Source organism: Phasianus colchicus, chromosome 31 (genome assembly GCF_987193195.1).
Source record: "Phasianus colchicus chromosome 31, bPhaCol1.hap1.1, whole genome shotgun sequence".
In the NCBI taxonomy this organism is placed as follows: Eukaryota; Metazoa; Chordata; class Aves; order Galliformes; family Phasianidae; genus Phasianus; species Phasianus colchicus.
Window position 1 is genome coordinate 2,793,948 of NC_143466.1, and position 13,833 is coordinate 2,807,780.

Consider the following 13,833-nt stretch of genomic DNA (forward strand, 5'->3'; position numbering starts at 1 on the left):
AGTGCTTCCAATCCCCCTCTAATCCCCTCCCAGTCCATCCCAGTCCCATCCCAATCCCTCTCCCAGTCCCTCCCAGTCCCATCCCAGTCCCTCCCAGTGCCTCCAATCCCTCTCCCAGTGCCTCCTAGTCCCATCCCAGTCCCTCCCAGTGCCTCCTAGTCCCATCCCAGTGCTTCCCAGTCCATCCCAGTCCCATCCCAGTGCCCCCAATCCCCCTCTAATCCCCTCCCCATCCCTCCCAGTGCCTCCCAGTCCATCCCAGTGCCTCCCAGTCTGCATCCCAGTCCCTCCCAGTGCCTCCAACCCCTCTCCCATTCCCTCCTAGTCCCATCCCAGTGCCTCCCAGTGCCTCCCAGTCCCTCCCATTCCCTTCTAGTCCCATCCCAGTGCCTCCCAGTCCCTCCCAGGCCCTTCTAGTCCCATCCCAGTGCCTCCCAGTGCTTCCAATCCCCCTCTAATCCCCTCCCAGTCCATCCCAGTCCCTCCAATCCCTCTCCCAGTGCCTTCTAGTCCCATCCTAGTCCCATCCCAGTGCCTCCAATCTCCCTCTAATCCCCTCCCCATCCCTCCCAGTGCCTCCCAGTCCATCCCAGTGCCTCCCAGTCTGCATCCCAGTCCCTCCCAGTGCCTCCAACCCCTCTCCCATTCCCTCCTAGTCCCATTCCAGTGCCTCCCAGTCCCTCCCAGTCCCTTCTAGTCCCATCCCAGTGCCTCCCAGTGCTTCCAATCCCCCTCTAATCCCCTCCCAGTCCATCCCAGTCCCTCCAATCCCTCTCCCAGTGCCTTCTAGTCCCATCCCAGTCCCTCCCAGTGCTTCCAATCCCTCTCCCAGTGCCTCCTAGTCCCATCCCAGTCCCTCCCAGTGCCTCCTAGTCCCATCCCAGTGCCTCCCAGTCCCTTCTAGTCCCATCCCAGTGCCCCCAATCCCCCTCTAATCCCCTCCCAGTGCCTCCCAGTGCCCCCAATCCCCCTCTAATCCCCTCCCAGTGCCTCCCAGTGCCCCCAATCCCCCTCTAATCCCCTCCCAGTGCCTCCCAGTGCCCCCCACCACCCCAGTTTCCCCACCTTGAGGGCCGGGATGTCATCGACGCGCACGACGAACTCGTCCCTCTCCCTGAAGATGCCCTCCCCCCCGCTCTCCTCCTCATCCTCGGTGTCCCCGCAGACGGCGGCCGTTTCCTGCTTCTTGGCCAGGTGCAGCGGGCGAGAATCTTCAGCTTCCTCCCCGTCGGGGGATGGGAGCTCGGCTGGGGGGGCCGGGGGGGGGGGTGAAGGATCCGGGATGGGGGGTGGGACGGGGAGGGGGGACGGAGGGGGGAGGAGGGTGGTGGTGGTGGTGGTGGTGGTGGGGAGGGGGGGAGGGGGAGGGAGGGGTGGGGGTTGAGGGAGGGGAGGGGTTGGGGATGGTTGGGGGGGGGTGAGAGGGGGGAGATCCGGGGTGGGGAGGGGGCTGGGGGGGAGGGAGGGGGGTGGGGGTGGGGGGGGTGGAGGAGGGGGGTCTGGGAGGGAGAAAAAGAGGGGTGGGGTTACGGGGTGTGTATAGAGTTGGGGGAGGGGGGGCGTAGGGGGCAATGTGGGAGAATGGAGACCTCCCCCCACCCCCAAAAAATCCCATAAGGGCCCTATGGATCCCATAAAGTCACCACAGGTCCCAGGAAGACCCCATAAGGTCACTACATACCCCATAAAGTCCCTACGGATCCCGTAAGATCACCATAGATCCCACGAGAATCCCATAAGGTCACTATAGAGCCCAAAGGGTCCCTATGAATCCCATCAGGTCCCCATGGATCCCATAAGATCACCGTGGATCCCATGAAGACCCCATAAGGTCACTACGTACCCCATAAGGTCCCTATGGATCCCATAAGATCACCATGGATCCCATGAGAATCCCATAAGGTCGCTATAGAGCCCAAAGGGTCCCTATGAATCCCATCAGGTCCCCATGGATCCCATACAGTCACAGCGGATCCCATGAAGATCCCATAATATCACTATGAACCCCAAAGGTCACTATGGATCCGATAAGATCACCATAGATCCCACGAGAATCCCATAAGGTCACCATAGAGCCCAAAGGGTCCCTATGAATCCCATCAGGTCCCCATGGATCCCATAAGATCACCGTGGATCCCATGAAGACCCCATAAGGTCACTACGTACCCCATAAGGTCCCTATGGATCCCATAAGATCACCATGGATCCCACGAGAATCCCATAAGGTCACTATAGAGCCCAAAGGGTCCCTATGAATCCCATAAGGTCACCATGGATCCCATGAAGACCCCATAAGATCACTATGGACATAAGTTCCCTACAGACCCCAAATCCCTCCCAGCACAACATCTCTGGACCCCAAAAGGACCCCATAAGTTCCCTGTGGACCCCAAAAGACCCCCTAAGTTCCCTCTGGACCCCAAAATGACCCCCTAAGTCCCCCATGGACCCCAAAATGACCCCAAAACTTCCCTGCGGACCCCAAAACCCCCCCCAAACCCACCACATCTGATCCCCACCCCCCCACCATCCGCTCCTTCCAACCCCATTAACCCCCTCCCCCCCTTCCCAAACCCAAAAGGACCCCCTAAGTTCCCTGTGGACCCCAAAAGCCCCCCAAGATGACATCTCTGCACCCCAAAAGACCCCACAAGTTCTCTATGGACCCCAAAAGACCCCATAAGTTCCCTGTGGACCCTAATACCCCCCCAAGACAACATCTCTGCACCCCAAAAGACCCCCTAAGTTCCCTGTGGACCCCAAAAGCCCCCCAAGATGACATCTCTGCACCCCAAAAGACCCCCTAAGTTCCCTGTAGACCCCAAATCCCTCCCAACACAACATCTCTGGACCCCATATAGACCCCATAAGTTCTCTATGGACTCCAAAATGACCCCCTAAGTCCCCCGTGGACCCCAAAATGACCCCAAAACTTCCCTGTGGACCCCAAAACCCCCCCATGACAACATCTCTGCACCCCAAAAGACCCCATAAGTTCCCTGTGGACCCCAGAAGACCCCCTAAGTTCCCTCTGCACCCCAAAAGACCCCCTAAGTTCCCTATGGACCCCCAAAACCCCCCAAGATGACACCTCTGTACCCCAAAATGACCCCAAAAGTTCTCTGTGGACCCCAAAACCCCCCCAAGATGACATCTCTGCACCCCAAAAGACCCCATAAGTTCCCTCTGGACCCCAAAATGACCCCAAAACTTCCCTGCGAACCCCAAAACCCCCCCCAAACCCACCACCTCTGATCCCCACCCCCCCACCATCCGCTCCTTCCAACCCCATTAACCACCCCCCCCCCTTTCCCAATCCCAAAAGGACCCCCTAAGTTCCCTGTGGACCCCAAAAGCCCCCCAAGATGACATCTCTGCACCCCAAAAGACCCCATAAGTACCCTGTGGACCCCAACATGACCCCAAAAGTTCCCTGTGGACCCCAAATCCTTCCCAACACAACATCTCTGGACCCCATATAGACCCCATAAGTTCCCTGTGGACCCCAAAACCCCCCCGAGATGACATCTCTGCACCCCAAAAGACCCCATAAGTTCCCTGTGGACCCCAAAATGACCCCCTAAGTCCCCCGTGGACCCCAAAATGACCCCAAAACTTCCCTGTGGACCCCAAAACCCCCCCATGACAACATCTCTGCACCCCAAAAGACCCCATAAGTTCCCTGTGGACCCCAGAAGACCCCCTAAGTTCCCTCTGCACCCCAAAAGACCCCCTAAGTTCCCTATGGACCCCCAAAACCCCCCAAGATGACACCTCTGTACCCCAAAATGACCCCAAAAGTTCTCTGTGGACCCCAAAACCCCCCCAAGATGACATCTCTGCACCCCAAAAGACCCCATAAGTTCCCTCTGGACCCCAAAATGACCCCAAAACTTCCCTGCGAACCCCAAAACCCCCCCCAAACCCACCACCTCTGATCCCCACCCCCCCACCATCCGCTCCTTCCAACCCCATTAACCACCCCCCCCCCTTTCCCAATCCCAAAAGGACCCCCTAAGTTCCCTGTGGACCCCAAAAGCCCCCCAAGATGACATCTCTGCACCCCAAAAGACCCCATAAGTACCCTGTGGACCCCAACATGACCCCAAAAGTTCCCTGTGGACCCCAAATCCTTCCCAACACAACATCTCTGGACCCCATATAGACCCCATAAGTTCCCTGTGGACCCCAAAAGCCCCCCGAGATGACATCTCTGCACCCCAAAAGACCCCCTAAGTTCTCTATGGACCCCAAAATGACCCCCTAAGTCCCCCCGTGGACCCCAAAATGACCCCAAAACTTCCCTGCAGACCCCAAAACCCCCCCATGACAACATCTCTGCACCCCAAAAGACCCCATAAGTTCCCTGTGGACCCCAAAAGCCCCCCAAGATGACATCTCTGCACCCCAAAAGACCCCCTAAGTTCCCTGTAGACCCCAAATCCCTCCCAACACAACATCTCTGGACCCCATATAGACCCCATAAGTTCCCTGTAGACCCCAAAATGACCCCCTAAGTTCCCTCTGGACCCCAAAATGACCCCCTAAGTCCCCCGTGGACCCCAAAATGACCCCAAAACTTCCCTGCGGACCCCAAAACCCCCCCAACCCACCACCTCTGATCCCCACCCCCCCCACCATCCGCTCCTTCCAACCCCATTAACCACTCCCCCCCCTTTCCCAATCCCAAAAGGACCCCCTAAGTTCCCTGTGGACCCCAAAACCCCCCCAAGATGACATCTCTGCACCCCAAAAGACCCCATAAGTACCCTGTGGACCCCAAAATGACCCCAAAACTTCCCTGTGGACCCCAAAACCCCCCATGACAACATCTCTGCACCCCAAAAGACCCCGTAAGTTCTCTATGGACCCCAAAACTTCCCTGCGGACCCCAAAACCCCCCCCAAACCCACCACCTCTGATCCCCACCCCCCCACCATCCGCTCCTTCCAACCCCATTAACCCCCCCTCCCCTTCCCAAACCCAAAAGGACGCCCTAAGTTCCCTGTGGACCCCAAAAGCCCCCCGAGATGACATCTCTGCACCCCAAAAGGACCCCATAAGTTCCCTGTGGACCCCAAAAGACCCCCTAAGTTCCCTCTGGACCCCAAAATGACCCCAAAACTTCCCTGCAGACCCCAAAACCCCCCCATGACAACATCTCTGCACCCCAAAAGACCCCATAAGTTCCCTGTGGACCCCAAAAGACCCCCTAAGTTCCCTCTGGACCCCAAAATGACCCCCTAAGTCCCCCGTGGACCCCAAAATGACCCCAAAACTTCCCTGCGGACCCCAAAACCCCCCCAACCCACCACCTCTGATCCCCACCCCCCCTACCATCCGCTCCACCCCTCCCCCCCCCCTTCCCCCCCATCCTTCCCAAACCCCCCCCCCGACCCCAAATCCCCCGCACCGTTGCTCTCCATCTCCCTCCTCTCTGCGGGATCATCCAAAGCGGAGATGGCGGAGCTGATGCTTTTCTGCAGGTCCTGATTCTTACCCACCGAATCCTCCTCGTCCGACGAGAAGGACGGCAGCGTCTCCAGGTTGCGTTTCAGCTCCTCGTCCAGCCTTTTGCAAGGGCTGGGGCACATCACCCCCAAAGACCCCTCCCCATCCGTCCCCCCGTTCCCCCCCGCCACCACCCCCCCGCCACCCCCCCCCCCACCTCCTCCTCCTCCTCCTCCTCCTCCTCCTCCTCCTCCCCCCCCACCGCTTGCAGACCCCCCCCCTTCCACCACCCCGCTCAACGCTGCCCCCAACAGAGGGGGGAACGACGGAGGGGGATGAGGATGAGGATGAGGAGGAGGGGGTGGATGAAGGGCAGCCGTTTGAGTGGGTCGGGGGGTTTTGGGTGGGCTGCCGACCCCCCCTCCTCCGCCAACACCCATGGAGTTGTTGCCCCCCCCCCCCCCGGGGTGTTGGGGGGGTTGTTGGCGTTTGCCCGCTTTGAGGAAGTCGAGGAAAGAAGCCATGAAACCCGATTTCATTTCGGGTTGCTTCTCCTCCGCCTCGCGCAGCTTCTGCTTCATTCGTTCCTGGGGGGGGGGAGGAGGTGGGGGGGGGGGGCGTAGGGACCCCCGAGACTCAGAGCCGAACCGGGGGGAGGAGGGGGAACGGGGGGGGGGACGGGGATGGGGGGTAACGGGGGACATTCGGCCGATGGGACGTCCGGGGTTTTGGGGAGGGGGAGTTTGATCTGAGGGGGGGGGAAGAGAGAAAAAAAATGGGGGGGGGGTCAGTCCTATAAACCCCCCCCCCCAGCGATTCCATAAAGCAATGCAGACCCCTCCCCGTATTCCCCCAAACTCACCCCTACGACCCCAAACCCCCCCCCCAAACCCCCTCCCACAGCCCCATACTCCCTTCATATCCCCTCCCTCCCACAGCCCCCCCCCCCGACCCCAAATCCTTCCCATACCCCCCCCACGACCCCATAATCCCCTCATATCCCCTCCCACAACCCCAAACCACCCCATATCCCACCCCATGACCCTCCATCACCCCATATCCCCCCCATACGCCCTCCCACAACCCCATAAACCCCCCATATTCCCCCATACACCCCCCCAATGCCCCATAAACCCCCCATATCCCACCCCACGACCCTATTACCCCCCCCATATCCCCCCATATCCCACCCCACGACCCCATAACCCCCCCCATATCCCCTCCCACGACCTTATAAACCCCCCATAAGCCCCCATCCCCCCTCCCACGACCTTATAAACCCCCCATATCCTCCCCCACGGCCCCATAAACTCCCCATATCCCCCTCATATCTCCCCCCACAACCCCATATACCCCCCCATATCCCCCCATACCCCCTCCCACGACCTTATAAACTCCCCATAACCCCCCATATTCCCTCCCACGACCCTATAAGCCCCCCATAACCCCCCATATCCCACCCCACGACCCCATAACCCTCCCACATCCCCCCCGTACCCCCACTACGACCCCATAAACCCCCCCATACCCCTCCCACGACCCCATAAACCCCCCATATCCCCCCATATCCGACCCCACGACCCCATAACCCCCCCCATATCCCCTCCCACGACCTTATAAACCCCCCATAAGCCCCCATCCCCCCTCCCACGACCCTATAAACCCTCCATATCCCCCCATATCCTGCCCCACGACCCCATAAGCCCCCCCATATCCCCTCCCACGACCCCATAACCCCCCCATCCCCCCTCCCACGATTCTATAAACCCCCCATATCCCCCCCACGACCCCATAAACTCCCCATATCCCCCCTATATCCCCCCATCCCCCCCCACGACCCCATAAACCCCTCCGTACCCCTCCCACGACCCCATAAACCCCCTATATCCCCCCCCACACCCCCTCCCACGATTCTATAAGCCCCCATCCCCCCTCCCACAACCCTATAAACTCCCCATATCCCCCCAATACCCCCCCCACGACCCCATAAACACCCTATATCCCCCAACGACCCCATGAACCCCCCCATATCCCCTCCCACGACCTTATAAACCCCCCATAAGCCCCCATCCCCCCTCCCACGACCCTATAAACCCCCCATATCCCCCCATATCCCACCCCACGACCCCATAACCCCCCCATACCCGCTCCCACGACCCTATAAACCCCCCATATCCCCCCATATCCCACCCCACGACCCCATAAGCCCCCCATATCCCCTCCCACGACCCCATAAACCCCCCCATCCCCCCTCCCACGACCCCATAAACTCCCCATATCCCCCCCATATCCCCCCATACCCCCTCCCACGACCCTATAAATCCCCCATATCCCCCCAATACCCCCCCCACGACCCCATAAACTCCCCATATCCCCCCCATACCCCCTCCCACGACCCCATAAACTCCCCATATCCCCCCCATATCCCCCCATACCCCCTCCCACGACCTTATAAACTCCCCATAACCCCCCATATCCCCCCCATATCCCCCCATCCCCCCTCCCACGACCCTATAAACCCCCCATATCCCTCTATCCCCCCTCCCACGACCCCATAACCCCCCCATATCCCCTCCCACGACCCCATAAACCCCCCCAAACCCCCTCCCACGACCCTATAAACCCCCCATATCCCCCCATACCCCCTCCCACGACCCTATAAACCCCCCATATCCCCCCATATCCCACCCCACGACCCCATAACCCCCCCCATATCCCACCCCACGACCCCATAACCCCCCCATATCCCCTCCCACGACCCCATAAACCCCCCCAAACCCCCTCCCACGACCCTATAAACCCCCCATAAACCCCCCCATATCCCCCCCACGACCCTATAAACCCCCCATATCCCCCCCATATCCCCCCATCCCCCCTCCCACGACCCTATAAACCCCCCATATCCCCCCATATCCCACCCCACGACCCCATAACCCCCCCCATATCCCCTCCCACGACCCTATAAACCCCCCATATCCCCCCATACCTCCCCTCAATACCCCATAAACCCCCCATATCACACCATATCCCCACCACGACCCCACAAACCCCCCCATACCCCTTCCCACAACCCTATAAACTCCCCATAACCCCCCCCATATCCCCTCCAACGACCCTATAAACCCCCCATATCCCCCCATATCCCCCCCCACGACCCTATAAACCCCCCATATCCCCCCATATCCCACCCCACGACCCCATAACCCCCCCATATCCCCCCCACGACCCCATAAACTCCCCATATCCCCCCCATATCCCCCCATCCCCCCTCCCACAACCTTATAAACTCCCCATAACCCCCCATATCCCCCCCCACGACCCCATAAACCCCCCATATCCCCCCATACCCCCTCCCACGACCCTATAAACCCCCCATATCCCCCCATATCCCCCCACCCCCCCTCCCACGACCCTATAAACCCCCCATATCCCCCCATATCCCCCCATCCCCCCTCCCACGACCCTATAAACCCCCCATATCCCCCCATCCCCCCTCCCACGACCCTATAAACCCCCCATATCCCCCCATCCCCCCTCCCACGACCCTATAAACCCCCCATATCCCCCCTCCCACGACCTTATAAAGCCCCCATAAGCCCCCATCCCCCCTCCCACGACCCTATAAACCCCCCCCATATCCCCCCATATCCCACCCACGACCCCATAAACTCCCCATATCCCCCCATATCCCACCCCACGAGCCCATAACCCCCCATACCCGCTCTCACAACCCTATAAACCCCCCATATCCCACCCCACGACCCCATAAACCCCCCCATACCCCCTCCCACGACCCTATAAACTCCCCATATCCCCCCCACGACCCCATAAGCCCCCCCATATCCCCCCCCACGACCCCATAAACCCCCCCATACCCCCTCCCACGATTCGATAAACCCCCCATATCCCCCCCACGACCCCATAAACTCCCCATATCCCCCCCATAAGCCCCCATCCCCCCTCCCACGACCCTATAAACCCCCCATATCCCCCCATCCCCCCTCCCACGACCCTATAAACCCCCCATATCCCCCTCATATCCCCCCATACCCCCTCCCACGACCCTATAAATCCCCCATATCCCCCCATATCCCCCCCACGACCCCATAAACTCCCCATATCCCCCCCATACCCCCTCCCACGACCCTATAAACTCCCCATATCCCCCCCACGACCCCATAAACTCCCCATATCCCCCCCATATCCCCCCATCCCCCCTCCCACGACCCTATAAACCCCCCATATCCCCCCATATCCCCTCCCACGACCCCATAAACCCCCCCATATCCCCTCCCACGACCCTATAAACCCCCCATAAACCCCCCCATATCCCCCCCACGACCCTATAAACCCCCCATATCCCCCCATCCCCCCTCCCACGACCCTATAAACCCCCCATATCCCCCCATCCCCCCTCCCACGACCCTATAAACCCCCCATATCCCCCCATCCCCCCTCCCACGACCCTATAAACCCCCCATATCCCCCCATCCCCCCTCCCACGACCCTATAAACCCCCCATATCCCCCCATATACCCCCTCCCACGACCCTATAAACCCCCCATATCCTCCCATATCCCACCCCACGACCCCATAACCCCCCCATATCCCCTCCCACGACCCCATAAACCCCCCCATACCCCCTCCCACGACCTTATAAACTCCCCATAACCCCCCATATCCCCCCCCACGACCCCATAAACTCCCCATATCCCCCCCATATCCCCCCATATCCCCCCTCCCACGACCCTATAAACCCCCCATATCCCCCCATACCCCCTCCCACGACCCTATAAAACCCCCATATCCCCCCATATCCCACCCCACGACCCCATAACCCCCCCCATACCCCCTCCCACGACCTTATAAACTCCCCATAACCCCCCATATCCCCCCCCACGACCCCATAAACCCCCCATATCCCCCCATACCCCCTCCCACGACCCTATAAACCCCCCATATCCCCCCATATCCCCCCATACCCCCTTCCACGACCCTATAAACCCCCCATATCCCCCCATATCCCACCCCACGACCCCATAACCCCCCCCATATCCCACCCCACGACCCCATAACCCCCCCCATATCCCCTCCCACGACCCTATAAACCCCCCATATCCCCCCATACCTCCCCTCAATACCCCATAAACCCCCCATATCACACCATATCCCCACCACGACCCCATAAACCCCCCCATACCCCCTCCCACAACCCTATAAACTCCCCATAACCCCCCCCATATCCCCTCCCACGACCTTATAAAGCCCCCATAAGCCCCCATCCCCCCTCCCACGACCCTATAAATCCCCCATATTCCCCCATATCCCACCCACGACCCCATAAACTCCCCATATCCCCCCATATCCCACCCCACGAGCCCATAACCCCCCATACCCGCTCTCACGACCCTATAAACCCCCCATATCCCACCCCACGACCCCATAAACCCCCCCATACCCCCTCCCACGACCCTATAAACTCCCCATATCCCCCCCACGACCCCATAAGCCCCCCCATATCCCCCCCCACGACCCCATAAACCCCCCCATACCCCCTCCCACGATTCGATAAACCCCCATATCCCCCCCACGACCCCATAAACTCCCCATATCCCCCCCATATCCCCCCATCCCCCCTCCCACAACCCTATAAACCCCCCATATCCCCCCCACGACCCCATAACCCCCCCCATATCCCCTCCCACGACCTTATGAACCCCCCATAAGCCCCCATCCCCCCTCCCACGACCTTATATACCCCCCATATCCCCTGATATCCCCCCCACGACCCCATAAACTCCCCATATTCCCCCATATCCCCCCCACGACCCCATAACCCCCCCATACCCGCTCCCACGACCCTATAAACACCCCATATCCCACCCCACGACCCCATAAACCCCCCCATACCCCCTCCCACGACCCTATAAACCCCCCATATCCCCCCATCCCCCCTCCCACGACCCCATAAACCCCCCATATCCCCCCATCCCCCCTCCCACGACCCTATAAACCCCCCATATCCCCCCACCCCCCCTCCCACGACCCCATAAACCCCCCATATCCCCCCATATCCTGCCCCACGACCCCATAACCCCCCCCATATCCCACCCCACGACCCCATAAACCCCCCCATACCCCCTCCCACGACCTTATAAACTCCCCATAACCCCCCATATCCCCCCCCACGACCCTATAAACCCCCCATATCCCCCCATCCCCCCTCCCACGACCCCATAAACTCCCCATATCCCCCTATCCCCCCTCCCACGACCCCATAAACCCCCCATATCCCCCCATATCCCACCCCACGACCCCATAACCCCCCCATACCCCCTCCCACGACCTTATAAACTCCCCATAACCCCCCATATCCCCCCCCACGACCCTATAAACCCCCCATATCCCCCCATCCCCCCTCCCACGACCCCATAAACCCCCCATATCCCCCCATCCCCCCTCCCACGACCCTATAAACCCCCCATATCCCCCCATAAGCCCCCATCCCCCCTCCCACGACCCTATAAACCCCCCATATCCCCCCATCCCCCCTCCCACGACCCTATAAACCCCCCATATCCCCCTCATATCCCCCCATACCCCCTCCCACGACCCTATAAATCCCCCATATCCCCCCATATCCCCCCCACGACCCCATAAACTCTCCATATCCCCCCATACCCCCTCCCACGACCCTATAAATCCCCCATATCCCCCCCACGACCCCATAAACTCCCCATATCCCCCCCATACCCCCTCCCACGACCCTATAAACTCCCCATATCCCCCCCATATCCCCCCCCACGACCCTATAAACCCCCCATATCCCCCCATCCCCCCTCCCACGACCCTATAAACCCCCCATATCCCCCCATACCCCCTCCCACGACCCTATAAACCCCCCATATCCCCCCATCCCCCCTCCCACGACCCTATAAACCCCCCATATCCCCCCATATCCCACCCCACGACCCCATAACCCCCCCCATATCCCACCCCACGACCCCATAACCCCCCCCATATCCCCTCCCACGACCCTATAAACCCCCCATATCCCCCCCCACGACCCCATAAACCCCCCATATCCCCCCATACCCCCTCCCACGACCCTATAAACCCCCCATATCCCCCCATACCCCCTCCCACGACCCTATAAACCCCGCATATCCCCCCATATCCCACCCCACGACCCCATAACCCCCCCCCCCCAAAGCCCCACCTTGAGCGGCTGCAGCGGCTCCATCCCGTCTCCGTCCTCGCCCCCTTTCCTCCCTCGCCCCCTTCCCCTCCCCCTGGGCTTCCTCCCGCTTTCGGGGGGGGGTCCGACTCCCAGGTACCCCCCCGGCTGATGATGGGGGGGGGGCTCCACTAAAGGTCTGATTCGAGGTCTGCCCCGAGGTCGGGGGGGTCCTTCGCGTTTGGGTTTGGTGGGTTTGCGACCCCTTTTCTTCGGCCCCCCCCCGACGACCAACGGAGTCGGAGGGCCGGGAGGATTCAGCTGGTGATGATGATGATGGTGGTGGTGATGATGGTGCGAGGCGACGGCGGCGTTGGCGACGGTTTGGGGTGGGGGGGGACAAAAATCCATATCTCCTAAAGGTCCCAGGGGGGGGGTCCGCTGTCGGCAGCTGGAAATGAGGTCGGGGAGGAGGTCGGGGAGGCGACCGCGGGAATTGAGGCGGATGTCGGCGGGGCCTTCGGCCTCGTCCTCGTCTTCCTCGAAGTCGTATTCCTGCGCGTAGCTTTTCTTCGGGGGGGGGGGAAAAGGATCCCGCCGGCGGAGCAAAGCGAACGAAGCCGAAGTGCGGAGCAGCTTTTTGGGTTTGGAGGTGACGAAAAGAGGGGGGGCCGGAACCGACGGTTGGGGGGGGGGAGGAGGATGAGGAGGAGGAGGCGCTTTTGGGGTTCCGTCTCCGTGCGCCCCCCCTTGGATTAAACCCAACGATTCGGTGTTGACGGTGGACGGCAGTTTGGGGGGGTCCATGGAAGAAGGGGGGTCGGCGGCGGTGGGAGGGGGCGGGGGGGGGGGGGTGGTGGTGGTGGTGGTGGTGATGGTGGTGGTGGTGATGGTGGGGCGGTGGGGGGGGGGGGGTCGAAAGGGGAGTAACTCTGCGCCCCCCCCCCCGCCGCGGCGTTGCCTCCGTCGTTCCTCTTCTTCCTCTTCTTCGTCCGTCCCCCCCCCGCCGCCACCGCCGCCGCCGCCGCTTCCACCCGATTGCTGGGTTGGGGGGGGGGGAGGAGGAGGAGGAGGAGGAGGAGGAGGAGGTGGGGGGGGGGGGGGGAGGAGGAGCGGTCCCGGGTTGTGGGGGGGGGGGAGGTTTGGGATTGAATTCGTCCGCGGGGGGGGGACCGAACATGTCGTCCATAGGGAAAAAACCGCGT

At 61.0% G+C, this 13,833-nt stretch overlaps 1 protein-coding gene across 1 annotated transcript in view; it reads right to left on the minus strand.

Moving 5' to 3' along the window:
• Positions 1–13,833, minus strand: part of PRR12 (proline rich 12) — a 73,167-nt gene that overhangs the window by 23,977 nt on the left and 35,357 nt on the right. The window contains 2 exon segments of the mRNA XM_090127548.1: positions 1,066–1,499; positions 5,414–6,086. Of these exon segments, the coding sequence (XP_089983674.1) occupies positions 1,066–1,499; positions 5,414–6,086 (1,107 nt within the window).